The sequence below is a fragment of the Hippichthys cyanospilos genome, chromosome 2, assembly GCF_059441005.1.
Source record: "Hippichthys cyanospilos isolate Australia breed blue-spotted pipefish chromosome 2, RoL_Hcya_1.0, whole genome shotgun sequence".
In the NCBI taxonomy this organism is placed as follows: Eukaryota; Metazoa; Chordata; class Actinopteri; order Syngnathiformes; family Syngnathidae; genus Hippichthys; species Hippichthys cyanospilos.
The window spans coordinates 23,667,469-23,691,976 of NC_142370.1; the positions used below are offsets into that span (position 1 = coordinate 23,667,469).

The 24,508-nt window shown below is 40.6% G+C and overlaps 2 protein-coding genes across 4 annotated transcripts; one reads left to right on the plus strand and one right to left on the minus strand.

Annotated features, from left to right (window-relative positions):
* Positions 1–2,508: 2,508 nt before the first annotated feature.
* LOC148427904 (ATP-dependent RNA helicase DDX3X-like) lies at positions 2,509–21,153 on the plus strand. Of its 3 annotated transcripts, XM_088407854.1 has the most exons (20): positions 2,509–2,825; positions 6,415–6,466; positions 6,687–6,734; positions 6,917–6,970; positions 7,041–7,247; positions 7,343–7,445; positions 7,909–8,022; positions 8,267–8,366; positions 8,450–8,585; positions 8,670–8,767; positions 9,784–9,882; positions 10,807–10,967; positions 13,738–13,882; positions 13,987–14,131; positions 14,270–14,320; positions 14,728–14,909; positions 14,991–15,108; positions 15,988–16,141; positions 16,257–16,378; positions 16,460–21,153. In XM_088407854.1, exons 1-20 carry the CDS (start codon positions 2,781–2,783, stop codon positions 16,537–16,539), a joined length of 2,214 nt encoding a protein of 737 aa, XP_088263980.1. In that variant the 5' UTR covers positions 2,509–2,780; the 3' UTR covers positions 16,540–21,153. The 3 variants fall into 3 exon arrangements, with proteins under 3 accessions (XP_088263980.1, XP_088263981.1, XP_088263982.1); XM_088407855.1 differs by lacking the exon at positions 6,687–6,734; XM_088407856.1 differs by lacking the exon at positions 14,270–14,320 and having other exon boundaries at positions 2,510–2,825.
* tgds (TDP-glucose 4,6-dehydratase) lies at positions 18,241–24,415 on the minus strand. Its single transcript, XM_088407859.1, has 12 exons — positions 24,175–24,415; positions 24,023–24,089; positions 23,841–23,909; positions 23,684–23,774; positions 23,464–23,612; positions 23,299–23,397; positions 23,155–23,214; positions 22,967–23,010; positions 22,730–22,895; positions 22,603–22,658; positions 22,295–22,392; positions 18,241–22,196 (listed from the first exon to the last, which is right to left on the minus strand). Exons 1-12 carry the CDS (start codon positions 24,219–24,221, stop codon positions 22,105–22,107), a joined length of 1,038 nt encoding a protein of 345 aa, XP_088263985.1. The 5' UTR covers positions 24,222–24,415; the 3' UTR covers positions 18,241–22,104.
* Positions 24,416–24,508: the final 93 nt, after the last annotated feature.

Consider the following 24,508-nt stretch of genomic DNA (forward strand, 5'->3'; position numbering starts at 1 on the left):
CTACTTAAAAAAAAATATATATATATATATATATATATATATATATATATATATATATATATATATATATATATATATATATATATATATATATATATATATATATATATATATATATATATATAATTTCTTCTTTTCATTCCTTCTACCATCTACCACTGTCAGTGACTCTCTCGTAGAATAATTCGTCCACCCTGTTTTCTTTATGTACGTGAGAAAAAAAAAAATCATTGATCTTCACCCTCTGCATTTACTGCAGTGCTTCTCAAATAGTGGATGCAACCCGTACAAACACTATAAAAATAATTAACAGTTGTTGAAAGTAGATGTTTTTTTTTATTTTGTCAATTTTAAAAAGAGTACAGATAGATAATCATCTTGTTTTTGTCAGCGCGTCGAGTTAGAGATCGTTGTTAATTTCACTGCGATCTTGTTTGGTTGTTGTTCAGAGCCTCCATAGGTCTGGAGAAAACGCGGCCTTTGGGTGTTTCAGCCATTTCTCTTTTATCTCTGATTAGAGGGCAACCGTTTAAAGGCATAATGACCAGGATGAGTTGTGTCTCTGACATGCTTCCTCGCTCAGCTCGGATAGCGAGAGCTGGCAAGTCGTTTGGTATTCAAAAACTAAAGGGACATCGTTTTTTTCTTGAAAAGAAAGAAAAAGTCCGAATGCTATACTGATTGAATAAAGGAGCTGTTTGTTCTGCAGAAATATAGCTCCATCTAGTGTCTCATTACAAGTTTTGCAACAACTTAATGGTAGTTTAATTACGATAGGAAAAAAAAAGCAAAAAGTAACATTTGCAGAGCCATTTAAAACATGATTGTGGAAATGAGGACCTAAACGTGCAAATTTTGCGTGTGGTCAGTAGCATACTACCACCAAACCTCTTTCCGGCAGTGAAATATGCGAAGATTCATGGGATGGATTCCGAGCACCAAACAATTAATCCTCAAGTTTAGATAGGTGTTTTGTAGAACTCAGGAGCAGCTGTATGTATGATGATACAGCAGGACAAGAGCTAACAGGATCAAAATAAACCATGAGCAGAATGGCATCAAAAGACTAAAGCTCTTGAGGTGAGTCCTGATCAAAATTCGATTCGTCTGTCAACAGGGATAGGCAACCCCGTTCCTCGTGAGCCGCACATCTGCTTGTTTTTGATGTTTCTCTCCTCCATCACACCTGATTCAAATAATCAGCTCATAAGCAAGCTCTGCAGAAACCCGATTACGATCCTGACCACTTCAATCAGGCGTGTTGTAGACGGGAGGGACATCGAGTACATGCAGGATTGCGGCTCTCAAGGACCGAAGTTGCCTACCCCTGCTGTGGACTGATATGAAGAGACCACACCATGGATTCAGAAAGTATTGGAGAACTGGAATACTTTTGCAAATCAAAATGGTTCAAAACGCCTATTATCGACCTACCCACCCGCCTATCTCTTTCTACCTGTATATGGGATGTGTCTTCACAAAACCAGGCTTAGGCCTATGTCAGCAAAAATGAAAATTGAGATAATACAGTATATTGTAATTCCACGCAGGGTTCTCTTTCAGTTTACATATAGTACATGGCAGTAGCACAGACATTGAATACTGCCAAGTTGAAATCCCTAGTTTTGAGGAAACTCTAAATTTAAAGTTTTGGCACATTCATCTTCCAAATGTCCATAGCAACCAGTACCTTCGGAATATTAAGGACTTGCAAGTCCCTCCATGTATGCCGCTTGCACAAATGCACAAGGAGATTGGATTGCGATCATCTTCTCATCTTAAGGTTTCATGTCATTCCACGAAAATGACGACGTTGAAGAGCGATCAAAACACGAATTAATTAATTGCAAAATACAATATTATGATTACTCAATATTATATGATTACTCAAAAGGCATTTTGATATATTGTTGCCGTGGTGGGAGGGGCTGCTCCATTGTAAACAAAAGAACAACAGAGTGACAAAACTTGCTTAAAATGCATATTTTAAAGCATTAATTTAATGCTTTTAAGACATTAAATCATTGCTTTAAAATATATTAAAAGTAGACTCGTTAAAAAAAAAGGGATAATGGAATTGAGGATGAATTTCAATTAAATTATTTGCCGATGTTCGGGTAAGGAAGCTTCAAGATAAGGAAGCATATGTAGTTATAGCGTATATTCTATTATTATAAATGTACTTTAATCAAGGAATGTATATATATATATATATATATATATATATATATATATATATATATATATATATATATATATATATACACACATACAGAAACGGTTTTTCTATCGGAGTTGTAACCATTTTTTGCAAAATGGAAAGCCATCGTTAACATACAACAAACGCACATATTCTCACTCGACGGCTAAAATTCTTTTGCAAGATAAACCGTTCAATTTCGGTGCTCAACTTCCTGTTTTGAAATTTTCTGCAAACCCTTTTATTTTACCTTTATTTTTCCATCATCACCGGATGTTTTTTTTCCCCTCTAGTTTGTTCACGCGTGCTTTCTTAGCACATCCTCATTCCCAGCTGTAGAACAAATCGACATCAGCTGGGTTTGCATCAAGTAGCACGTTGGTAAGCAACGTAGTGGAATTTCAAGCAAAGTTCTCTTTGCGTTCTGCAAAGTGTGGACTCTTCTTCCAAACCTGCCGAATAGCCTATCTCTTTTGTCGCTGCCAGGCACGCGACAAAGGACGATAACGTTATATCGAACCCCGGCAAACAAAGAGGTCTTTTTCTCAACGTCAACATTTTTCCTCCATATTCCATAGTGATGAGTCATGTGTCCGTCGAGAATGTCCACGGTCTAGAACAACAGGTAAGCAGCTCGTTCGATGTTGCTTGTGGCGTCATTCGGCAAAAAAAAGGCTTACAATGGTGTTAGCTTAGCGGCTAACAATCGCTAGCGGGATGCTATCTTGCTAACGTTGGATGCGCTTCATTCGTTTGACTCCTAGGGCCAGCTGTATTGTGCCAAGTGTATAATGGTGAAAATGTTATTCCTATTTCTCGAAACATTGCCGTTACAAATGACATCCCCACATATACATTTACGCAAACTCTTTATTTATTCGCGTGTTATAGTGTTCCTAAAATATTTCGTACAGAAAAGTGATCGCCAAATAACGACGGCCTCCGTCGGGGCGGTCAGGTTTGCATATCGAACGGACCAGTTCGCTATTATCCTCACTGCGTGTCTTGCAGCTCTGAAGCAAAAATAAAATGGAGGTACGCTAACATGTCAAGCCTTCGGAGTCGACACCATCTCAATGCTGAAATTTGACAGCGTGACACACTTTATTGTCAAATCCAAAAAGCTTTTTCCCTTTTTGTTTTAACTCGCATACGTCACAAAAATGCTCAAATATAATGCGTCACTAGCGACGCAGGAATATGCACCCGACTCACACTATGTTTGTTTACCTGGCCAAATCAAGAGATTTTGTCTTAATATTGGCCCAAAATAAATTGGGCGCAGACCTCGGCCATCATCATTTAGTTTTTTTCCCCTCACAATTCGTTTTGACTTTGTAAATTTGTCACGATTGCGTTGTGATAATCTTGCTTTTCAACTGAATTTCGTTTTTATTTAATTGAGGCAGAGTTCCGCAACTCTCTTTGCAATGTGATTTGTGTGTATGCACAGACTTCAGTACTAAGTCTGTGATAGTGAAGTGTGTGGTGTATGCTTTCAAATCCGCTTTTTTAATTTTGCATGACTTGTATTTACAGCAGTCACCTCTTTGCCTTGTACAGTACACATCCATTTAACTCTTTGATACGTAAATAGGGTCAACGTGAATCCCAGGTGTTATTCTTCAATGCTTTTACAATGAGTCCAGGAATTCTCATAAAAACTTATTTTATACTTACTAAAATGCAGTTTAATTTTATCTTTAATTTTTCATACATTTTAAGAAATTGTTAAGAAAAAGTGCCATAGTATATCACTACCCAGCTTTTCCATAAGTGGGATCAAAAATGACCCCACCCGGTTTCTATGCATCCTCGAAGGGTTAGATCCAGGAATCTTTGATTCCCATCAACTGTGACTGTCAGAATACAATTACTGTCACAAATGTACATCTGATGCTAGCAGCCTCATCACCCAGGAGGTCATTTTACACAGCAACATACGCGTAAGTATTGTCTTTAACTTAATTTCTACATTCATGTCTTTTCTGTGACAAAGTATTAGTTTTATTTGTATTAAATTAGCCTACTTTGTTGTTCTCTAGTTATCTTACTTCCAACTACAGTTCGCTTTCTGCAGATTACTATTGATGCATCTGTTGTGTAGAGACTCTTTATAAAAGACCTTGTAATAAAAGCTAACCCATTAGGTGGCCTTGTTATGCTTATTGATTGTTCAATGACATGTGTGAGTGTGTGCATTAATGTGCGTGCACATATGCATGTGTGAATGCATTTACTTGTATGTAAATGGAGTTATATATTTAAATATTATATTTCTGTGTGCCATTCAAACATTGTAATTTTTATTTTTCTCATCCAGAGTATCATGGCTGCTAGGAGGCTAACTAGGATTCCCGAACAACCCTGCATGACAAATGGTCCTGGGCAAATGGGATTAAGAGCCCATCGAGGGGAATAACTCAGGATCTGACATTTCGGATGCAGAGGACCCAAAACTGTTGTCCACCAGGAGATGTCAGGCCACCGAGATATCAACCTCCTCCCACTGAATAAGATCAGTTGGAAAAAGAGGGGTCCTCTAACACGTCCTCCAAAGAAGAAATCGATATTGTGTCCAACAAAATGATCAGTCAGGGCCTGCACCCAGGTTGAGCATCATCTCCCCAATAGATGCATGGAAGCTGTTTATCACAGATAGTATAATAGGTGCTGACAAGTACAAACATGGAGGGATGATGAGTAACAACAGACAGAAGAAAATGTAAACAACGCCGGCCTCATGGCCTTCATTGGATTGACCAATTTTGCAGGAGGTGGGATTTAACCTATCAGTGAGCTCTTTCGGACTCCTTTACATCAGCGGTCCCCAACCCCCGGCTTGATCTTTGTTTTTTTGGCGCCGCTTCTGGCCGCATACATACATAGTGAGTAGGACGATGTGTTTTTTTAGAGCAGCCAGCAGCCCCCCTAACCCCAACCCCCTCCCCGGCGTTGACCGGTCCGTGGTGATAAAAAGTTAGGGGACCGATGCTTTACATAACCCAGTTTGGAACGTCACCATGTCAATTGGAAGATTTGAAGATAGCCGCCATTTCTTGCGCTTTGATATCATGTTGACATGATGCTGTTAAACAGTACATTGAGTTACGTGTGATAAGAGGACCAGAGCCTACCGACTGGAAACAGACTACAACACAGTATTCCTGTGTGCAGTGATCACAGCCAGAAGCAAGTGGTTTGGAACAGTCGCACATAGTGAGAAGAGAGATGTTCACATTTTTGATACTTGATAGTTTTGTGATTAAATGTAAATAAAAAGCGATGAACGAACATGTAAAAAATGAAATCACTCCTTGAACAAAATATAATAAAAAAGCACCGCCTTTACCCAAAGTAAAGGTTCGTTGCAAATATGCATTGATTCTAAATGGGGTCATTTTTGACTCGACTCATGGAAGAGTGTTGGTATAGATAGGACATGCATCAGGGTTAATGTAAACAAAGAGCAACAAATAAATGCCGTAGACGGGTTAACACCATGCTGTTTTGTTGTAGACAGTAGAATAATACTCTCAGGGAATCTTCACCTAATCCAAGCTTTACCTCCGCAAAAATTTACTATTCTTGCAAATTATGGACGGTAACTCCCCGTATAGCTGAATATCCACATTCTACTGCCTCCAGGTGGCCTAAACGCACACCGGAAGAAGTCACACAATCAAAACGATTTTATCACGATGGACAAAGAATTTTTAAAATTCTTCACATTCTTCACATTCATGTAATTAGCAGGTGTTTTTTACGCTTATTTTTTTTTTATTAGTATATTTTCCTGAAAAAATAACTTTGTTTTGAGAGGCTGGACTAAATTTCTAATATGGAATGGGATCTGATTAGTAATACAAATGATTTGTCATGGCTTTTGTCACACAAGTTAAACTCATCTTTCAGAACCACTCTATGTATTTTGCATGCCACTTTGTTTTGGGTTTTTACGTCATAAAAACCATGTAGTGCCAATACTTTTTGTACAATCCTGGATATTATTTTACAGCAGCGGCTGCATTTTGATCATCATCTTACAGTACATGGACACACAGCAAGCTAAATCATACCTATGCATCAAAACAAAATCATCACTGTGGAATAAAGTATCAATTTATAGTAACAAAGTCATATCAACTTATACTATGGTCAACAAGTTTGTTAGTTTTGGTAAAAATTTGCAAACTTTTTTTTTTCATCCCTAGCTTGCTGTCCTAGACTTGAATGTGGCAGACGGACAAGGTGGTGGGACCAACAGTAAGCACTCTCTATGTACCTACATGTTTTACTTGTGAGAGCAGTTGGTGATCGCACACCCTACTGCTGCCTTGGTAATATTGAGGCAGCTCCATGGGGCATAATGTGGCACTGTGACATTGTAAATTACTACCGGTATTGTTTTTTGCTTTTGTTTGTGTGTTACTTTCCCTATTTACTGATTGTTAGAATGAGGCTGATGTCTCTCTCGTGTCTGCAGGAAGATACATTCCTCCACATTTACGGAACAAAGATGGTCCTAAAAATGGTGAGGAGCATCTATTTAGTGCTTCTTCCCCCCAAAAAAATTACTTTGTATGAGTCCTAGAGGCCCAAGTGACTCAGAATGCTACATTTTGAAAGTCTAACTTGCTGCATTCACTTCAGTTGGCCACATTTTACTTTTCATTTAGTTACATATATAATATGTTCAATATTTTCTTTTTCTAGGAGGAAATGTGTTTGCTGCCAGAGCAGGCTACACCATCGCACCTGCCGCCGCCTGTAAGATGCCTTTCCCGTGAACTTAGCGTCGCTTGAAATCAGTTATTTAGTTAGTGTTCCCTCTCTGCAGTTGGTTGGGATGGGGGCCGAGGCAACTTTGTCAATGGTTACCATGACAACCGCATGACCGGTGGGAACGCTTACAACCGAGGTCCGCCTCGCATGGAGCGGGGCAGAGGGGGCATGGGCGGAAGCGGCTATCGTGGCAACAGAGGTGGATCCTTCACTCCCATCAATCCCGCTCAGCCACTGGGCTTTGGGTTGTACGAAAACAAAGGTGGTGATGCTGTTTGACTGCATGTAACCATTGACCTACTTGCTTGGTTGAGGAAACTTGATGCCCTTTTCTTGTGTGTTCAATGATCTTGTTAGACACTGGCGGTTGGAACACTGCCAAGGATGCCTACAGCAGCTTTGGAAACAACCGAGGAAAATCTGCTTTCTTCAGTGACAGAAGCAATGCAAATCGTGGACGGTGAGATGATATTAATGTTCTACCTTCCTTTTCCATTAACAACGGCTCAAGTTTGAATAAAAATTAATAAATAAATCAATAATGTATACAAGTACAGTCTTTGTTTTGGTAACAGTACCACAATTTTTAGGTTTTTTTTTTTTTTTTAGTTGCAAAGAATTACTTCAACTTGTTTCATTAGCTCTGTTGTGAGCTCAAATATAGGTTATCAGCAAGCTTGTGATGTACCGCCTCGTAACCCGAAGGGGAAAAAAAATGCAACAATTAAGCCGGCGTATTGCCCCCACATATAGGCACGGAGTGCAGAAAATTTAGTAGCTGTACAGGTAAATTGAGTGACGACCTTGGTCATGTAACATACAATTGTTTGATCAAGGTAACACTGTATTTGAAATTCTACTGAGAATATGCTTAAATTTGCAAATGCACATTTGTTGGACTATGTTCTGTGTTTTTGGCTTAGCTTTGACCATGGTGGGTACAATGGGGGCGGAGGTGGAAACAGCCGCTGGGTGGAGGAGGCCTGCAGTGATGGAGACTGGTCTAAACCAACGCCACTCAATGAACGCCTTGAGCAGTAAGTCAGACTAATGTTGGGCTTCATAAGGAGAAAGGCAATATGGATTTATACAATTCATTACACCTTGCAGAGTCTTGTAGTAGGCTATCAGATACAAACGCTCAATTGAGTGAAATTTGTCATTGTGAGTGGAACACGGCCAGCAACTTCTTAAAGCCACATTTTTTTTTTTTTAACTATGTATTTTCCAATGACTGGTTTGGTCAAATAGTGTTTAACAGATCTTCATTCTGCCCTCTAGCGAGTTGTTCTCTGGCAGCAACACTGGGATTAATTTTGAGAAATATGACGACATTCCTGTCGAGGCCACTGGACAGAACTGCCCTCATCACATTGAGAGCGTAAGTCTAAATTGAATTCTGCCCCCCTTGATGTTTTGTTTGCAAGTGTTTAACCGATTTAAATGCTGATTAAAATTTTGTAGTTCCAGGACATTGACATGGGTGAGATTATCATGGGCAATATTGCGCTGAGCCGCTACACCCGACCAACCCCTGTCCAGAAATATGCCATTCCAATTGTCAAATCTAAACGAGACCTCATGGCCTGCGCACAGACAGGTATGCCAAATTGTGTTTGGCTTCGATGTGTTAATGTGCAGGATCAGCACAAAGTTGTTGATTTTTGCCCTTTTTTGTTTATAGGTTCTGGGAAGACTGCAGCATTCCTGCTGCCGATTCTCAGCCAAATCTACGCAGAGGGACCAGGAGATGCTCTTAATGCAGCTAAAGCCTCTGGGCAGGTGTGGAATTTATTTTGACTTTTTTTTTCTCCACCAAAAGAAAAGCACTGCCTTTTATTTTGACTGTTAAACTGAAATCATTTGTTAACTGAAATCATTTGGGTTTCACATCAAATGGCCAGTATGAGACAAATGCTAAGCATTTCAGGTTTACTTCCAGTTAGTTACAGACGATATGATAGACCAGGGATGTCCATTGTGTTGATCGGGGTTGACAAGGGGCCCGCCTCGCTATTGTTATTCGACTGCATGACATCACACTACATAAACAACTACTCAGCTGAAAAAAGAGTGTCAATTAAGAAAAAAAAAAAACACAGCGTTGTTGTTTCCATCAATTGCCGCTCACGCTGAGAGGTAAAAATGATCAAGTAGCAGATCGTTGTCACAACCTTGCTTCCGGGAGGAACTTCAAAATAAAAGCGAACCAAGACTTTCATATATTACTTCATTCAGTGCAGTCTGTGGTTGGGAGGACAGAAACCTTTAACATACAAGGTAGCGGCCCTGGAGGACCGGGTTTGAACATGCCTGGCCTGGCCTAAGTAAAGTGGAGTGAGTTAAACTCTGTCTCTCACTGCAGTTAAACAAATTTGAACATGTGAGTGACATAGCCCAGATGTGAATTTTCAAGGTGTTGACTAAACTAATATCACTAAAACATTGTTTGGTGATATTACCGCAAAAGAGGAAGTAATCATTTAATATATTTTACTGTGTTTGCATCACTCATTATTGAGATTTCAACCATAGCTCCTTACAAAGATTGAGGAGTTACAGTAGGTCCAAATGTGACAATCACTCACTAGCTAAACGGCAAACCACATCCTTGCTGAGTACTTATATATGCTAAAATGTATTCATTGTCGTCTTAGCTGGGTGTATGCTCTAATGATAGCTCTTCAGTTTATTTCTTGCTTTCACTGTATCCGTCATTCTTTGACATCGATGTTAATCTTTCACCTGTGACCTGCTGCTTTTTGGATATCATATGGTAATTATTCCACATATTGTAGGACAATGGAAAATATGGCCGTCGGAAGCAGTACCCCATTTCTCTGGTCCTGGCCCCTACTCGAGAGCTGGCTTTACAGATATATGACGAAGCCAGGAAGGTAGGTTCCATATACTTTGTTCCCTTGTTATTCGCGGTTAATGGCGACCAAATATCCCCCACGAAAAGTGAAATCCCAAAGGAAAAACCCCATGTATGTATATGTGGTTAACCCTAACGTTTTAAATGTGAAAAGTGTTTAAACTTTACATATTTGACAGATTCCTACAGCAGACAGAAGCAGTTACTTAAATCTGGACGTAACGTAAATCAGGGACGTTGTGACACGGGGCTCCACTGCCCCCCCCCCCCCCCCCCCCCCCCCCCAAACGTTTCATGGGTTTTACTCCCTAAGCGAGCAAATGCTGTTAATTAATAAACATTTCATACACCCCAAAAAAAAAAATCATACTTCCATGCATTGTTTGAGGCAATTCTAAAACATGAGTTTTTTCACACATGAAAGTTTACATAGAAAAGATTTTTTTTTTTATTATTTTAATTTTTTTATAAAAACACGTAGAAAAATAAATTTCATGCCATTTTTTAACATTGACTCATGTTCTTGTGATTTATTCGCTGTACATTTCAAAGATATGTTAAATTTGGATTAAAATAGAAACAGTAAAAATGTACATGCAATACTATATATCATTTATAGGTTGGGTGAAAAACAAATAATTACCATCTGGTATCCTATTGATCACCAAAATGGTAGTATAGAAGTGCCAACACCGTATCAATACAGCTTGCCCAATGTGGCAATACGATTCCGGAGGCCTCATTTAGCCATCACTATTCCAGGGCTCTGTCCTGGTACCCCTGCTTTTCTTCATCTGCCTTTTTTTAAAAAAAAAAAAAAAAAAAAAAAAAAAAAAGTATATTGTTTTGTTAGTGTACTGTGTTACAAATTTTTAATTAATTTTTAATTATTTTTTTTAATTAATTTTTAATTTAATTAGTTTAATTAATCATTTTGTTTTAGTTTTCATACCGGTCCAGAGTGCGTCCCTGTGTCGTCTATGGAGGAGCAGACATTGGCCAGCAAATCCGAGATCTGGAAAGAGGCTGTCACCTATTGGTGGCCACTCCTGGAAGATTGGTGGACATGATGGAGAGAGGCAAGATTGGACTGGACTATTGCAAGTAAGATATGCATAGAGGAGCAAGCTTCCCTGTCCACAAGCTAGTAGATCATGCATCACTTTTTAAAATAAATTGGCTTCACCAATCATCATAATGAAAGTTAAGCTAACTTGTCACTGTTGCCGGCATTGATTTTATTTATTTTGGGTTAGGGTTAAATCAATACATGCTCTAGATCAGGGGTGTCCAAACGTTTTGCAAAGGGGGCCAGATTTGGTGTGTTAAATGTAGGGGGGGCAACCTTGACAAGGCTGTCTTTACATATAACAGCAATGAATTTAAATACATTTCAGCGAGCCGTTCTGTGTTTCACATTTGCTTTTTTATTTTCATTTCAGATATCTTAAGCATGTGTTATTGTTCATTTGAAACGTGCATATCAAAATTGAATTGACATTAAATATTGAAATTGAATATTCACTTCACTTTTTTTTAACACTTTAACTTTTTTGTAACAGTTGAACAGAAGTAATTGTACTCTTGGGTACAAATTACATTTGAAACATAAAAAATATCTCACCATAGCAGTTTAATATTTTTAAAAATTGTAAACACAATAACAGAGAAATGAACGAGTAATAGTCATATCGACAAGTGCAGGGCTCATTTAAAATATGACACTAGTAACTATAAATGTTGATTGGATTTTTAAATGGTTATTACTCTGGAGTGAAAAGTAAAAAAAAAAAAAAAAAAAGTTTTCAGACTGATCGTAAATGAAAAGTGACTTGTGCGCATGAGTGCGATGGGTGAAACTGAGATCTGGAGTGCAGGACAAAGGCCCGGTGTGGCTCTACGGCAGTAGTATGGATGCGCAAGATGTCTTGTAAGTGGGAGTCCGATAGCCGTGTCTTCACAATTTACAATTTAAGTTCATAACCGAGAATGTCTTCTCGACCCGACGTCGGGGACGTCGGGTCGAACAAGCTTAGCATTTTCTTAGCAGATGCTCGAATCTCTCGGACTTCTCCAGCTGTCAGTAAAAGTTGTAAAATATTGCTGCTGTGAGATTAAACTAGCTTCAAGATGTTTCAGTTTCTCGCTGCGTTCATTACCTGTGGTCTTGCCATATACGTCAGCATGTTTTGTTTGGTAATGTCGCTTCACATTGAACTCTTTAAAAACAGCCGCTGTCTCTTTACAAATGAAGCAGAGACAGTTGTTCCGTATTTCAGTGAAGAAATAGTCCAATTTCCACTCATCCTTGAACCATCGGCCTCGCAGTCAACTTTCCTCCATTTGTTGATTGTTGCCATTTTAGAGAGTTTGGGGCTCATACAGTCAATTACTCATATACCAATTTGCTGTTCCTAATTGAACCTATAGACGGCAGCAATTAGCACACACGTAACAGCGCTGCTGCCCAATGTATTCATTCTCCATGCGGGCCAGACATTATTGATTTTATGACAGGATTTTATGACAGAGGCTGCGGGCCGGATGGAAATTGACCACGGGCCGCATTTGGCCCTCGGGCCGGACTTTGGACATGCCTGCTCTAGATGGACTGCTCGTTTACTGAAGTTATGCAGTACATATACACTAGAACAGTGGTTCACAACTTTTTTTCCGTGACATACCCCCTGTGAAATATGTTTTCAGCCAAGTACCCCTTAACCTGTGCTAAGCGTTTTGGGTAAAAAAAAAAAAAAAACAAACAAAAAAAAAACAACAAAAAACTTAAAACAAACCATGAGTGTCTGATTGATTAAACTTGAGACCCTTTCAAATGTCCTTTTATATTGGTCCACGAGTGCCTTTTTTGATCATAGAAAAAACCTGTTATCAAAGAGAAATAACTAATGAATATTTTTCCACCAAAAAAAAGTGTCAGACATGTTCTCAAAAAGTAATAATTATGAAGAAATATTGGTCAACAGAAAAATAATTTACTTAAAATGTCCCTTTTAGGGGTTACTGTAGAGATTTGTTAAAAAAAAAAAAAACAATAAGTCATTGACCTATTATTATTTGTCCCCAAAATAATAGTCAGAACTATTCTCCCCCCAAAAAATACAGTCATTAAAATAAAAATATTCAACTTGAAGTGTCCTCTTTTTGGATCATGGTAGAGATGTGTTCACAAAAATAAATCATTACCTTGACAGGTAACGAGAGGTGACACAGGACAAGTTAGGTGGAACCATTTTAGTATTGGGGAGAATTGAGTTTTTACAATAATTAATTTAAATAACCTTCTGAGCATAAAATTTGTTTTATGAACTTATATTTTCCTGAAACAATTGAAGTCAAAAATTATTTTTAAAGGATTTTTGCGTTTTATTTAAAATCTCGATTACCCCCTGAAGTTCCATCAAATACCCCCAGGGGTACTAAGGCCCCCATTTGAGAACCACTACATTAGAACACAAGAACGTGGGCTAAGAAAAGGCTAGCGGCAGTCGTGTGATGGTATTGTAATTTTTGTATGACAAAGCATATCACAATGTTATTACATGAGATTCGCCAAAGCGGTCACACCAAGGGATTTTCTTTTTTTTAAAATTTATTTATTATTTTTGTATTCTTAAAACAGACACACCTGCCAGAATGGTCCCATTTTTTTTCATTCATGATATATTTGCTTGCATTCTCAATTTTATCAATTTCTTTTGAGAAATTACTAATTAAGCTATATGGCAAAGCCATTTACCCTCTTCACATGTGTCAGGACAAAACAGACAAAATGTGTCCATTCATAATAAATGTTTGTACATTTTGGACTCGCTTCCCTTTTTAGTTCACAGTTGGCTGTTTGCTTTTGCTATAGGTACCTTGTTCTGGATGAAGCGGATCGAATGCTGGACATGGGCTTTGAACCTCAGATACGGCGCATCGTTGAACAGGACACCATGCCTCCAAAAGGCACTCGGCAGACCATGATGTTCAGTGCCACCTTTCCCAAAGAAATACAAGTGTGTCTGTTAACCTATGTTGCCTGTGCAGTGTCTCTGCGCTCTTATTCATTTTGAGTCAATCTCACCTGAGCAAAACCCATGACTCTCACTTCCCCATGTAGATTCTTGCCAGGGATTTTCTAGATGACTATATCTTCCTGGCGGTGGGACGAGTGGGCTCCACTTCCGAGAACATCACTCAAAAAGTGGTTTGGGTGGAAGAGAGCGACAAGAGGTCTTTTCTCCTGGACCTGCTCAGTGCCACAGGTGAGACATGATTGTGTTTCCATCCCGGTCGCAAATTCTACATGAACACACGCACATGCACACCACCATGGGTCCCCTACTCAAGCGAGGGCAATTGTTGTCGTTGGTGTTGATGGTTTGGTATGGTTTTATCCCAAGTCATCCCCAGTGAAGTGCAGGACACTGCTGGCGAGAACATGGAGAAGCCTGGTAAGCGCTCTGCTGGAGAGAATCACATCCACAAGTTTATTTCTTGATATCTTGTGATGACAACTTTGTCTACCTGCCTGCAATACTCATCTTTGTGTATTATCTCATTGGTTCTGTGCATCCTGGCATGAGTCATATCCAGTGGAACATGCCAACAGTTTCTATTATAAAAGTCATTTGTTCGACATGTTGCTTATAAAAAGTGGCCCTCATTATGATTGCAATTGTGTTGATGTATTTCTGCTTTTATTTATCCATACGTTCTGCAACGCATGTGTTTCATTTGTCATTGCCAACGTAAGTTGCCTTATTATTTCAGCTAAGTTGGCTAGAAGAATCCTGAGCTCACTTGTGAATGAAATATGAGAGCTAATTTTCAGTTATTCCTTTTCTTTTCGGCTGATTAGGCAAGGATTCGCTGACTCTGGTTTTTGTGGAGACCAAAAAAGGCGCAGACGCCTTGGAGGACTTCCTGTACCGGGAGGGTTATGCTTGCACCAGCATCCACGGAGACCGCTCCCAGAGGGACAGAGAGGAGGCTCTGAACCAGTTCCGATCTGGAAAATGTCCCATCCTAGTGGCGACGGCTGTCAGTAAATTTTGAACTTGGCAAAATGCAGCCTAACACGTCTATGTCCATGCTTTAAAAGCTTCTCTTACTATCACTCAGGTTGCAGCTCGCGGTCTTGACATTTCCAATGTGAAGCACGTCATTAACTTTGACCTGCCGAGTGACATTGAGGAGTATGTGCACCGCATTGGACGGACAGGACGAGTGGGAAACTTGGGTAAGATAAACTGCTTGTGGTATTTACGCTTCAAACTAGTGGTTCTCAACTCCTCATCCGGGAACAGCATTTTCCTATTTTCATCAAGCAATGACACACTTTTACAGCAAGAATTATTCAAAAATACTCAGCCTGAAATGAAGTCGCTTTTGCTTAAAACTAAATCATTGCTGGTCATTCTACAGCGACAAAGTCATGGCATAACATAAATGCGGAGCACTTATGGCTATGAGTGAGAGGGGAGTGCGGAGACATAGAGGGCGGGGACGGCGTGAGCAGATGCATGGAGGTATAAAGAACGACAACGCTGGCTGAACCCGGCCCTGGATCTGCTAAGAGAGGGTTAGCGGTCGTTCAGCATGCTCTAGCACACTGTGCGTTGTGTGTTATGTAAAAACAGAGAACATTTGTACCCAATAAGAAGCACTTGTTCAACCTCGGGGCAATGGTTAGGATATCACTGGTCATGGGAAAGAAATGTTGGCAAGCTTTTCTTAAACATGTTTCCTCCACTCTATGTATGTACATACAATGTATGTGTGGGCTCAGGATTCACTTATTCACAATGGCTTGTCCCCATTAACCTAAAAAAAAAAACTACTGACCACTTTTAACAAAATATGGTTACATTTTCAAAATGCCTTATAATCATGGAACACACTTTGAATATTTTTTTGGGGATGTGTTTTGCTTACTTTTTATAACTGGAGCATCTGTGGCTGTCTCTCACTAGTCTACACAGAGTGATAATCACATGGCAGCGTCATAGTCACATTCACTATTTGTATACAAAAAGGTTGAGGGGTAGAAAGGATTCCAAAGAAAAACATCAATTGTTGCATGCATTCAATATTACAAATAAGGCCTATTTTCTTTCAGGACTGGCCACATCATTCTTCAACGACAAGAACGGGAACATAACTAAAGACCTGCTGGACATCCTGGTTGAAGCCAAACAGGAAGTTCCTTCATGGCTGGAAAGCCTGGCTTATGAGCACCAGCATAAGAGCAGCAACCGCGGACGCTCCAAAAGGCATACAAACCCACGCCGCTGTGTTTGATGAGGATTCTGTGGAGATGTTGCATGTAGTCTAAAAGAGCCGGTCATGGTTTGGTTGAATTGTCTTTGTGTTTGATGAATTTGGCAGGTTTGCAGGTGGATTTGGAGCCCGTGACTATCGTCAAACGGCCGCCGGAGGCAGCGCTGGGGGCTTTGGAGCTCGGGGTGTTCGGAACCAAGCGGGACATGGAGGAGCCCGTGGCTTTGCAGGTGGTGCTACTGTGATTGAAGTTAGAACTGTAGTTCACTTCAGGCTGGGTAAACATTACCATGTTTCCGTCTTTGCCGCAGGTGGTTTTGGAACCTTCTACACAAGCGACGGCTACGGCGGCAACTACTCACACTCTCAAGTTGACTGGTGGGGCAACTAGACTCTTAATTCTCTTTTTCCTCACGCGCACATTTTGTCCCTTTCCCACTCTGCTGTCTTCCTTTCTCACCTCTGTTGTCTTCACCCCATATGATGCCCTAGTTGACATTTAGAACCTATGTGCATGCGATATAAATATACTCATTCTACAGCCACCCCCACATCATCCCTGGACAATGTAATCTAAATTTATTTCATGGTTGGATCTCACAACAGACCACATGACAGAGATACTTCCATTTGATTATTTTAACGCCCCCACCTATTACAATTTTGGCTTTGTCGTTCTGTTTTGTTTGGCTCTCACTCTCTCTGTTACACAGGCTTTTAGTGAGCCTCTCCCCAACCCTGTGTCATCTTTTTGTTTCCTGCACGCCCGCCGTATGAGTAAAAAAAAACAAAACAAAAAAAAGGACTGAGACATGAAACAAATTGAGACTTTAGGTCTCCATCTTGAGGCCTCCTCCTGGAAGAGAGGCCACAAATACTGCTCTTAGTTTCATTTAACCTTTTCTTTTAATTGAAGTGCAGATGTCTTGGAAAGATGTCTGAGAAGACCCAGGAAATTCTGGGGTAGAAATTTAAGTCCTAGCAAGAGTTGTTTTCCATCACTTGAAATGTCAGCTAACAGAATAGTAGGATTTGTGTTTTACTTGGCAAAAAGAACAACACAGCTCATTTTTTTTCTGTACTGTGCCTTCAAGAATTCGAGCATTGGCTTTTCTTATTTCTGTTACGTGTAAAACATACTGTTTATTGTCATGTGTGGGTTTGTTACCTTGATTTCTCTTTGGAAGGAAACAAGCTAGACATGAACAAAATCAAACCTTGGCAAAACAAATCTAAACTTTCTAAAACTGCCATGAAACTCAAGCTTAATTCCTCATCTGATCTGCTTCTTAAAAGCATAAAACCTCCCGCAGTAGGGTTTGTGCATCTCGAAATCTGATCTCAATATTGCAGCTCTACTTTGAGCTTGATGTCAAAAGGTTCCTTGCATAGTTGCCAAAAGTTGGAATTTCAGCTACTGGGCCACCGAGGGAAAATCTAATTTAGCAGTGCAGCAAATTTAAACACATTAAAGTATACTTTTTTTTTTTTTTTTTGTCTTCCCTTCAATCAAAGGATGACCTTGCTTAAGTTCCATCTACCAGTGCCCATGTCTGTCTTGCCAACTCTTGGCATCCTTTTGTGCCTGGAAACCTGACTCCACCTCACCCTACAAACTGAAGGCCCTTTTTTGGCCAAAAACGTCTTTCAAGGGGAAATAAAACTTAGTCCAAAATCCCTGCTCACTCTATCCTGGAGAGTCACATGAAGAGTTTTTTTCTCTTCAAAAAACAAACAAACAAAACAAAACCCCAAAACATTCCAGTATTGCTTTGAGTGTTTCTGGATTATTTGTCAGGGATGAGTGCACTCATTGGGCCGGAGTGTCTCCCAGCAGGGCAGCAGAGGCTCAAAGGGGGGAGTAAGACAAACGGGGCAGTGATTGTTTACTTTAGAAGGTTGGAGATCGGCTCAATCTGTTTTCAAATGACAATAACGATAGTGGGCTACATGTGAGTTGCCCTGCTAGGCAACAGGCAACGCGACAAAAAGAGATACATTTACTCGTGGCCCTGCTGCGGAGCCAGGCCATATATTAAAAAAAAAAAGAGACTATTTCTCCTTGCATTTGGAATGTGACAGCAAAAACCTGTTTGGGAATTTATTTTATTTGCATGGAGATCTTGAATTAACATGTAGATAACATGTACATAGTAGAAAATTGTCAAGTGATAATGTGCTTGGTCACTTGCTGCTGGGCTCCACATTTGTCCAGAGAGCTGAGCTCAGTGGACATTTTGATTCCAGTAGATTTTTTTTTTCCAAATTGCCCACGCGGCCAAGCTCTGGGCGAAGACAATTGGACATATGCAAGTGTTGTTGTATTTTTTTTGGTCAAGCAGTTTAGACATGCAAAAACCACCATTGAAGTTGTCTAGCAGGTTTTTAGTTCATGCTTTTTTTAACGTTGTTTTCTGAACTGTGTGTGTGTGTGTGTGTGTGTGTGTGTGTGTGTGTGTGTTTGCGTGCGTGCCATCAGACAGGGATGTAGTGTTGAGTTGTGTGTTTTGTTGGTCACATACAGTATAAAATCTGAAAGCTATAAAGTCTGAAAGCAGCATTTAGTTTACGCACAATTCATAAGGAACCCCGTGAAAGGTGGGTTCTCCCTGTTGTGACAAAATGACGTTTGTACAGATTTGTTGTGTGCGGGCCGGCGTGGCCCTGAATTTCAGTCCTTGTGGTTGAGCGGGAGTAGGTCACAGGCAAAATTACAAATGACCATGTTGACCAGAGAGGTTGTCAGATGTGATGTGCACTTGACACCTAGGAGACGGGTGGCTCGCAAATGACAATCGGTTGAGGACTTAATTGCCGTTTCATCAGTCACGCCTTTGGTTTCGGTGATGTTGGCTATCAGGCACCATGCCAAGTCTCCACCCACTCCTAATTGACTTCCATAGTTCACTCAACAGAGATCTTTTTGTGGCTTGCACGCACTTTGCTGTCATGAACACGGATGTGCCATGTGCCTTGAAATTCTTGCTTCCAGACTGAAGCGTGTGTTGGGGCTAGGCGTTCTCACACACACACATACACACGTGTACCTTCCAGATCACTTTAGCTGCTTGTAAATGTTTAAAAAAAAACCCGCAACCTAATGTTGTTTATTACCAGCGGGTTAGCCTGCTAATTTTAACATTTAGCTCAAAGCACTGATTGCAGTTTCTGGCATAGCTGTGGGTTTTTCTGCTTTTCTGAATTTGCCATTGCCACCCGGTGGTGAAGCATGATATGTCACACGCAGCCTCCATAGCGAATCATTTACCTTTTGATGCCTTAAATTCAAGACGGACAGTCCTAATAAACCTGATATTGATACCGCGTTACCATGGAGTTGTTTGTATTGTTGGCACCACCATGGCATAAAACTCAACCGTTCGGTGATAACGTTCTCTTGAGACTAAGGGGTGTTTGTTTTTGATGGTGAACAATTTACTGGTGCTATGCTCCCTTTGCTGCGGCCTGCAGGCCTTCCGTTTGTAGAAAGACTGAAACTCCAACTTAGTTTTTACAAAATGTCTTCTGTAGCACTGGTCCTCCAACACCTCACAAGAGGTCTGTGTGAGGAGTGCAATATAAAGACTCTAACTCAGTAGTGATATAGGAAATGTGTGTGTGTGTGTGTGTGTGTGTGTGTGTGTGTTTGCATGTGTGTGGAAAAGGATGGTACAGATGTGAATCTCTGTTTGCAGGGACCGGTTTGAGTTGTGGTTCAGAACAATGGCAAGATCCAGCTTTTTGCACCCAAAGTTCTTGAGTCTCCTTTCGCTAGTTTGTGTAATTTATCAGACATTTTTGAGAAATATTTATTTTTATAAGCCTAGTGCAAATGTTTAAATAAGTGACTTGACCAAAAGACAGTGAACAAAAACACTGGCACATGAATGTTGAATGTCATTGGTATGAATGAAAATTTCTATTTTTCTGGGGTAGCGTGAGCTTTTTAATAACGGCGTAAGAGGGTTTCTCTGAGGAGGTCATGTCCCAAGCCGTTTCGCAAGCACTTAAACTTCGAACGGCATCAGCAGACACTGGCTTTCCAACACACGTGACGTATGGAGAGAAACCGATTACCTTGAAAGTCTCATTGGACTCAGTATCAGATCCACTAACCTTGTTTTTAACAACAGGTTCCGATGCCAAACATGATTATAATACACTTTCAGCAAAACATTTTCAATTGGCCCCCCCCAAAAAAATATAATTTGAGGCAATTCTACCAAATATGCCAAGGTTTGGATTAAATTGTAAGAATCAATAACCATTTTGTAAAAAAAAAAAAAAAAAAAAAAAAAAAATGAAAGAAAAAAAAAACCATGCAGTACAAACATGTCCAGGTTCGCTCCAAGTCAGTTTTTTGTTGTTGTTCATTTGACACTTTTCCTTCCTCTCTATACCCTGTGTCCCTTTGTTTATCAAGTGGGGATGTTCAAAGTCTATAACACAGAAGTAACTGTGGTTCTATTGCTATGTTGTTGTGATCTGCATATTTTCAGGCACAGTGTGCTTCTGCGCTCTCACTGCTGAGTATCCGGCCAGTCAGGAAATGGGCAATTGATTTTCTTGTTTGCCGGTTCACCCTTGAAGTGTTTCTGCCTCTTTGTTCCACAAGGCTACGGGGTCAAATTTGTGCCCACGTTGGTGGCACATCAAATATATGCTACGTTTTAGATTTCAAACATTGCAAATTTAAGTTGTTTCTGGGGAGGGGGGGTCGGGGGATACTTGCGACAAGTAGACTGAAGTCACCTGGTGACCACAAAACATTTTGGTTTTGTTTGTGATTGCAAAAATGATCTATTCTCAGTGCATGAATCCTGGTAACACCATAAATGACTGGCCAGACAGTTCAGCGTGGACCCATGGCGCCACCTTGCCTGCTAGTTAGTATTTGCTTTATGTATTAGTTTAGCAGTTGTGCACGAAAAGGAGCACCACACTAAGGATATTGTGCATCCATTGTGATTTTACCACAATTAAAGGTTTGGATTTGCAAAATTAACCTGTTCCTTCTTGGCTATATGCACACTTGAGAAACGCTATCAAGTTGGTTTCATTTTATGTGCAGTTGAATTCTTGTGGGCAACCCCCATATCTGTCAACATAGCCATATCGTGTATCCAAGTGAGGCAGGACCTTCTTATATTATGAGACCTCCAGGGAGGAAACTAACAACCACAAGGTGGGCATCTGACCTTTTTTTTTTTTTTTGTTAAATGCTGGTCTGTTATTTACAGTCCATCGGTATCGTGGACCCCCTTATGTCTGCTGTCTTTTTTAGAAATGTACCCAAACTGTAATGCTCCACCAGCCGACAAATTGGTCTCCACTTCCATTGTTGGTCGTCGCTCCAAATCACTCCCACAAGAATTTAACCCTTTGTATTTGATCTTAACATGCTTTTTTTTATTTTACATTATATATTAGTAGCAAAGGGGTTTGCGTGGTTCCCCCTGATACCAGGAGCTAAATTGTCACTTTATGCCCTTGAACAACATTGTTTTCCCTCACCCCGATGTGGTCAAACCTCCCACTGCAGTGCTCAGTGGCCTGGCACACCCCAAAAAGGCAACGTAGGTCACCTTTCCAACAGGCTCACTAAGGACCAAGTGGTCAGGTGCAGAGCTGAGTGGTGTGGATTGAGAAGCCGACTCTTGGAATGTGATCTCTGTGGCAGGGAAGCAGCCTGAGCTGATGTGCGAGTTTGAAAAGCTCAGACCAAATACTGCTTGGCTCAAAATAATACAAAGTGTAGGTTCCGGTACCAGTCCACTGGATTTGCCCCACTGGAACTTACTGCCCTGACTGAGCCAAGGCAAAACAAGACCGCTTTCGTGTCACATTTGAGTATATTTCACAGTGTTTCCGTTAAGTAAGGCTGCGCTCCCTGCCTGTTGGTCCGATAAGGCTGTGCAGTACAGACAATGCAATTGTATGGGCGAAGATGTGCTGCCTATTTGTTTGGAGCTTCCAACGTGCTTTGGATTTCTCTAGGGCCCTCTGGTGAGCCCGACCAAAAGTCTTGGTGCTCCTGGTACCATTTAACTAAAAACAGACAAACACACAGACGCAACAGAGACAGACACAAATATTTTAGCTGTCATGATCTGTTTGTCCTATGTTTGTATGTGTGCCTGTCTTACCAGTTCGTTTAATGCCATCAGGCCAGGACACCTCAGCCTTCCAGCCCAACTGCTGCAGCTTTTCACACTTGATGGGGTAACGGATGTCCACTTTTGGCCTACAGAGCAATTGACTGTGACTTAACACTTTACTGAATGTTCTCATAGTGTGATGCGGATGCCCTGGATTAGAGCTGGGCAATGTGCCCCCCCCCCCTTCCCCAAAACAAACAAAAAACAAACAGACTCCTGACACACTAGTTGAGAATCAGTACGTTGATGCTGCCGATAACTCCTAAATGCGAATGGGTGGATTTATCTGGTCTCACCTGTCTGGCACAAATTCAAGCCAGTCATTCAGCTCAGCATCTGGCACGTCTTGCACCTTAAACATACACATGCCTCTGAGTGTATTGTTTACGCCCTTAGCTATTTGCGGTATCCATTTCAACTTACCATCTTTACAAGTTCCCTGGCCAGTTGCACTATCGCGACTTCACAGTTTGACCCAATGTTGTAGACTTCTCCCACAATCCCTTTCTCCAGAAGAACCAGGAAGGCGTTGACTACGTCGTCGATGAACAAGAAATGGCGAGATTTGGGGAGGGTTCCCTGAATGGTACTGCGGCATAGAGGAGACGAGCATAAAGTTAAGACTCTGCTCAATGTCACCTTTCCAATTCAAACACCTACCATTTCCTGCTCATTTGCAAGAGGGTGACAAACTTGGGGATGACCTGTAAGTATTTGACAGTCAATTACTACAACCTGACACTTGCCAAAAGTATTTACTCCTGCGTAGAGTAGAGTTGGTAAAAGGACTCACTTCTGCAGCTCTACAGATAGTTACTTCTCACCCCTGTTATTGAGTCAGTCCCTACCTTGTCAATGTATTGCTGGGGACCGTAGATATTGTTGCTCCTGGTGATGATGACAGGAACCTGATAAGAGCACAGTAGGTTAATACCGTCAAATGCTATTGTGTCTAATTTCTGCTTCACAAGAAAGCAATTTCTTTGATGCACCTTATATTTTTTCCAGTACAACCTGACCAGGTGCTCTGCAGCTGCCTTTGAGGCCGAGTATGGGTTGGAAGGCCTCATAGGACTGTTCTCATCAAATGCCTGCAGAACCAGAATCCAGTTACACCACTGCTAAAGCAACTAAATGAATGAAAGAATCCACCAAACCTCATCTAGACTAGATCCATACACTTCATCGGTGCTGACATAGATGAAGCGTTGAAGCCGGTGGCGAGTCTGACTGGCGGCTGCCAGCAAAACTCGGGTCCCATCGATGTTTACATGCCGGAAAGTGGATGGGCTTTGGAAGGATGAATCTGAGGGAAACCCCAGCAAGACAATGACAGTAAATAGTGCTGTGAATGCCAAAAGCTTCATTTCTGCTCACCAACGTGGGTTTTGGCGGCCAAGTGAAAGATGACATCAACATTTTCTGTGTTGAAGATTTGGTTCACCAGCTGGGAGTTACAGATATCCCCCTGTGACACGAATACGTACAGTAATTATATCTTATGGTCACCTGTTGTTGTTTTTTTTTATATTACCTTGATGAAAGTATAGTTTGCTGTGTTTTTAATGCTCTCCAGACTTCTTGGACTGCAGCAGTAATCTAACTGTGAAAAAAAAAAAAAATCACTTTTCCATCACTCTTGAAGCACTTTCACACACAGTATGTCCCATAATTACTACATTACTACAGTTACATCAATTTAAATTCAGAGCTTACATTATCCAAGTTATAAATTTTCCATTCGGGATGCCTTTGAACCAGGGAACACACAAGGTGAGAGCCACTGTGTTTGGGGAAAAAAAAAGAGAAATAACTTGTGACAGCGAAAACAAAGATGAAAACATGACTTACTGGCGACGTAAACTTACATAAACCCAGACCCCCCAGTCACCAACACAGTTCTAATAGCGTCCATCGGTCCATATAGTCTCTTACACGTATCAATGTTTTAAGAACTACACGTGACAATATTTGGATTTAAGTTAACTTAGCGGTCTTGATTCATAAATTCGTGATCGCGAAAGAATTCGCACACTTACGACACGACATGTTCCTGCCATGTTTGCCTTAGCAAGTCCTAAGTGCTTGTGAGCGCGACAGTGGCCGGGCATTTACGGTAGTGTTGACACGTTGAAAATGGGAGGATAGCGCCTGACGCGTTCGGCTGTTGTCAGTTCAGTTGATTGGCTTAAAGTGTATGAT

Excerpts from the sequence above, each read along its gene's own strand:
- LOC148427904 (XM_088407854.1), top strand. The coding sequence starts at position 2,781 with ATGAGTCATGTGTCCGTCGAGAATGTCCACGGTCTAGAACAACAG. Across the intron at positions 8,367-8,449 it reads GCCCTCATCACATTGAGAGC|TTCCAGGACATTGACATGGG; the intron begins GTAAGTCTAAAT and ends AAAATTTTGTAG. Across the intron at positions 10,968-13,737 it reads ATTGGACTGGACTATTGCAA|GTACCTTGTTCTGGATGAAG; the intron begins GTAAGATATGCA and ends CTTTTGCTATAG.
- tgds (XM_088407859.1), bottom strand. The coding sequence starts at position 24,221 with ATGGACGCTATTAGAACTGTGTTGGTGACTGGGGGGTCTGGGTTTAT. Across the intron at positions 23,775-23,840 it reads CAAACTATACTTTCATCAAG|GGGGATATCTGTAACTCCCA; the intron begins GTAATATAAAAA and ends TTCGTGTCACAG. Across the intron at positions 23,011-23,154 it reads CCCAGCAATACATTGACAAG|GTCATCCCCAAGTTTGTCAC; the intron begins GTAGGGACTGAC and ends AAATACTTACAG.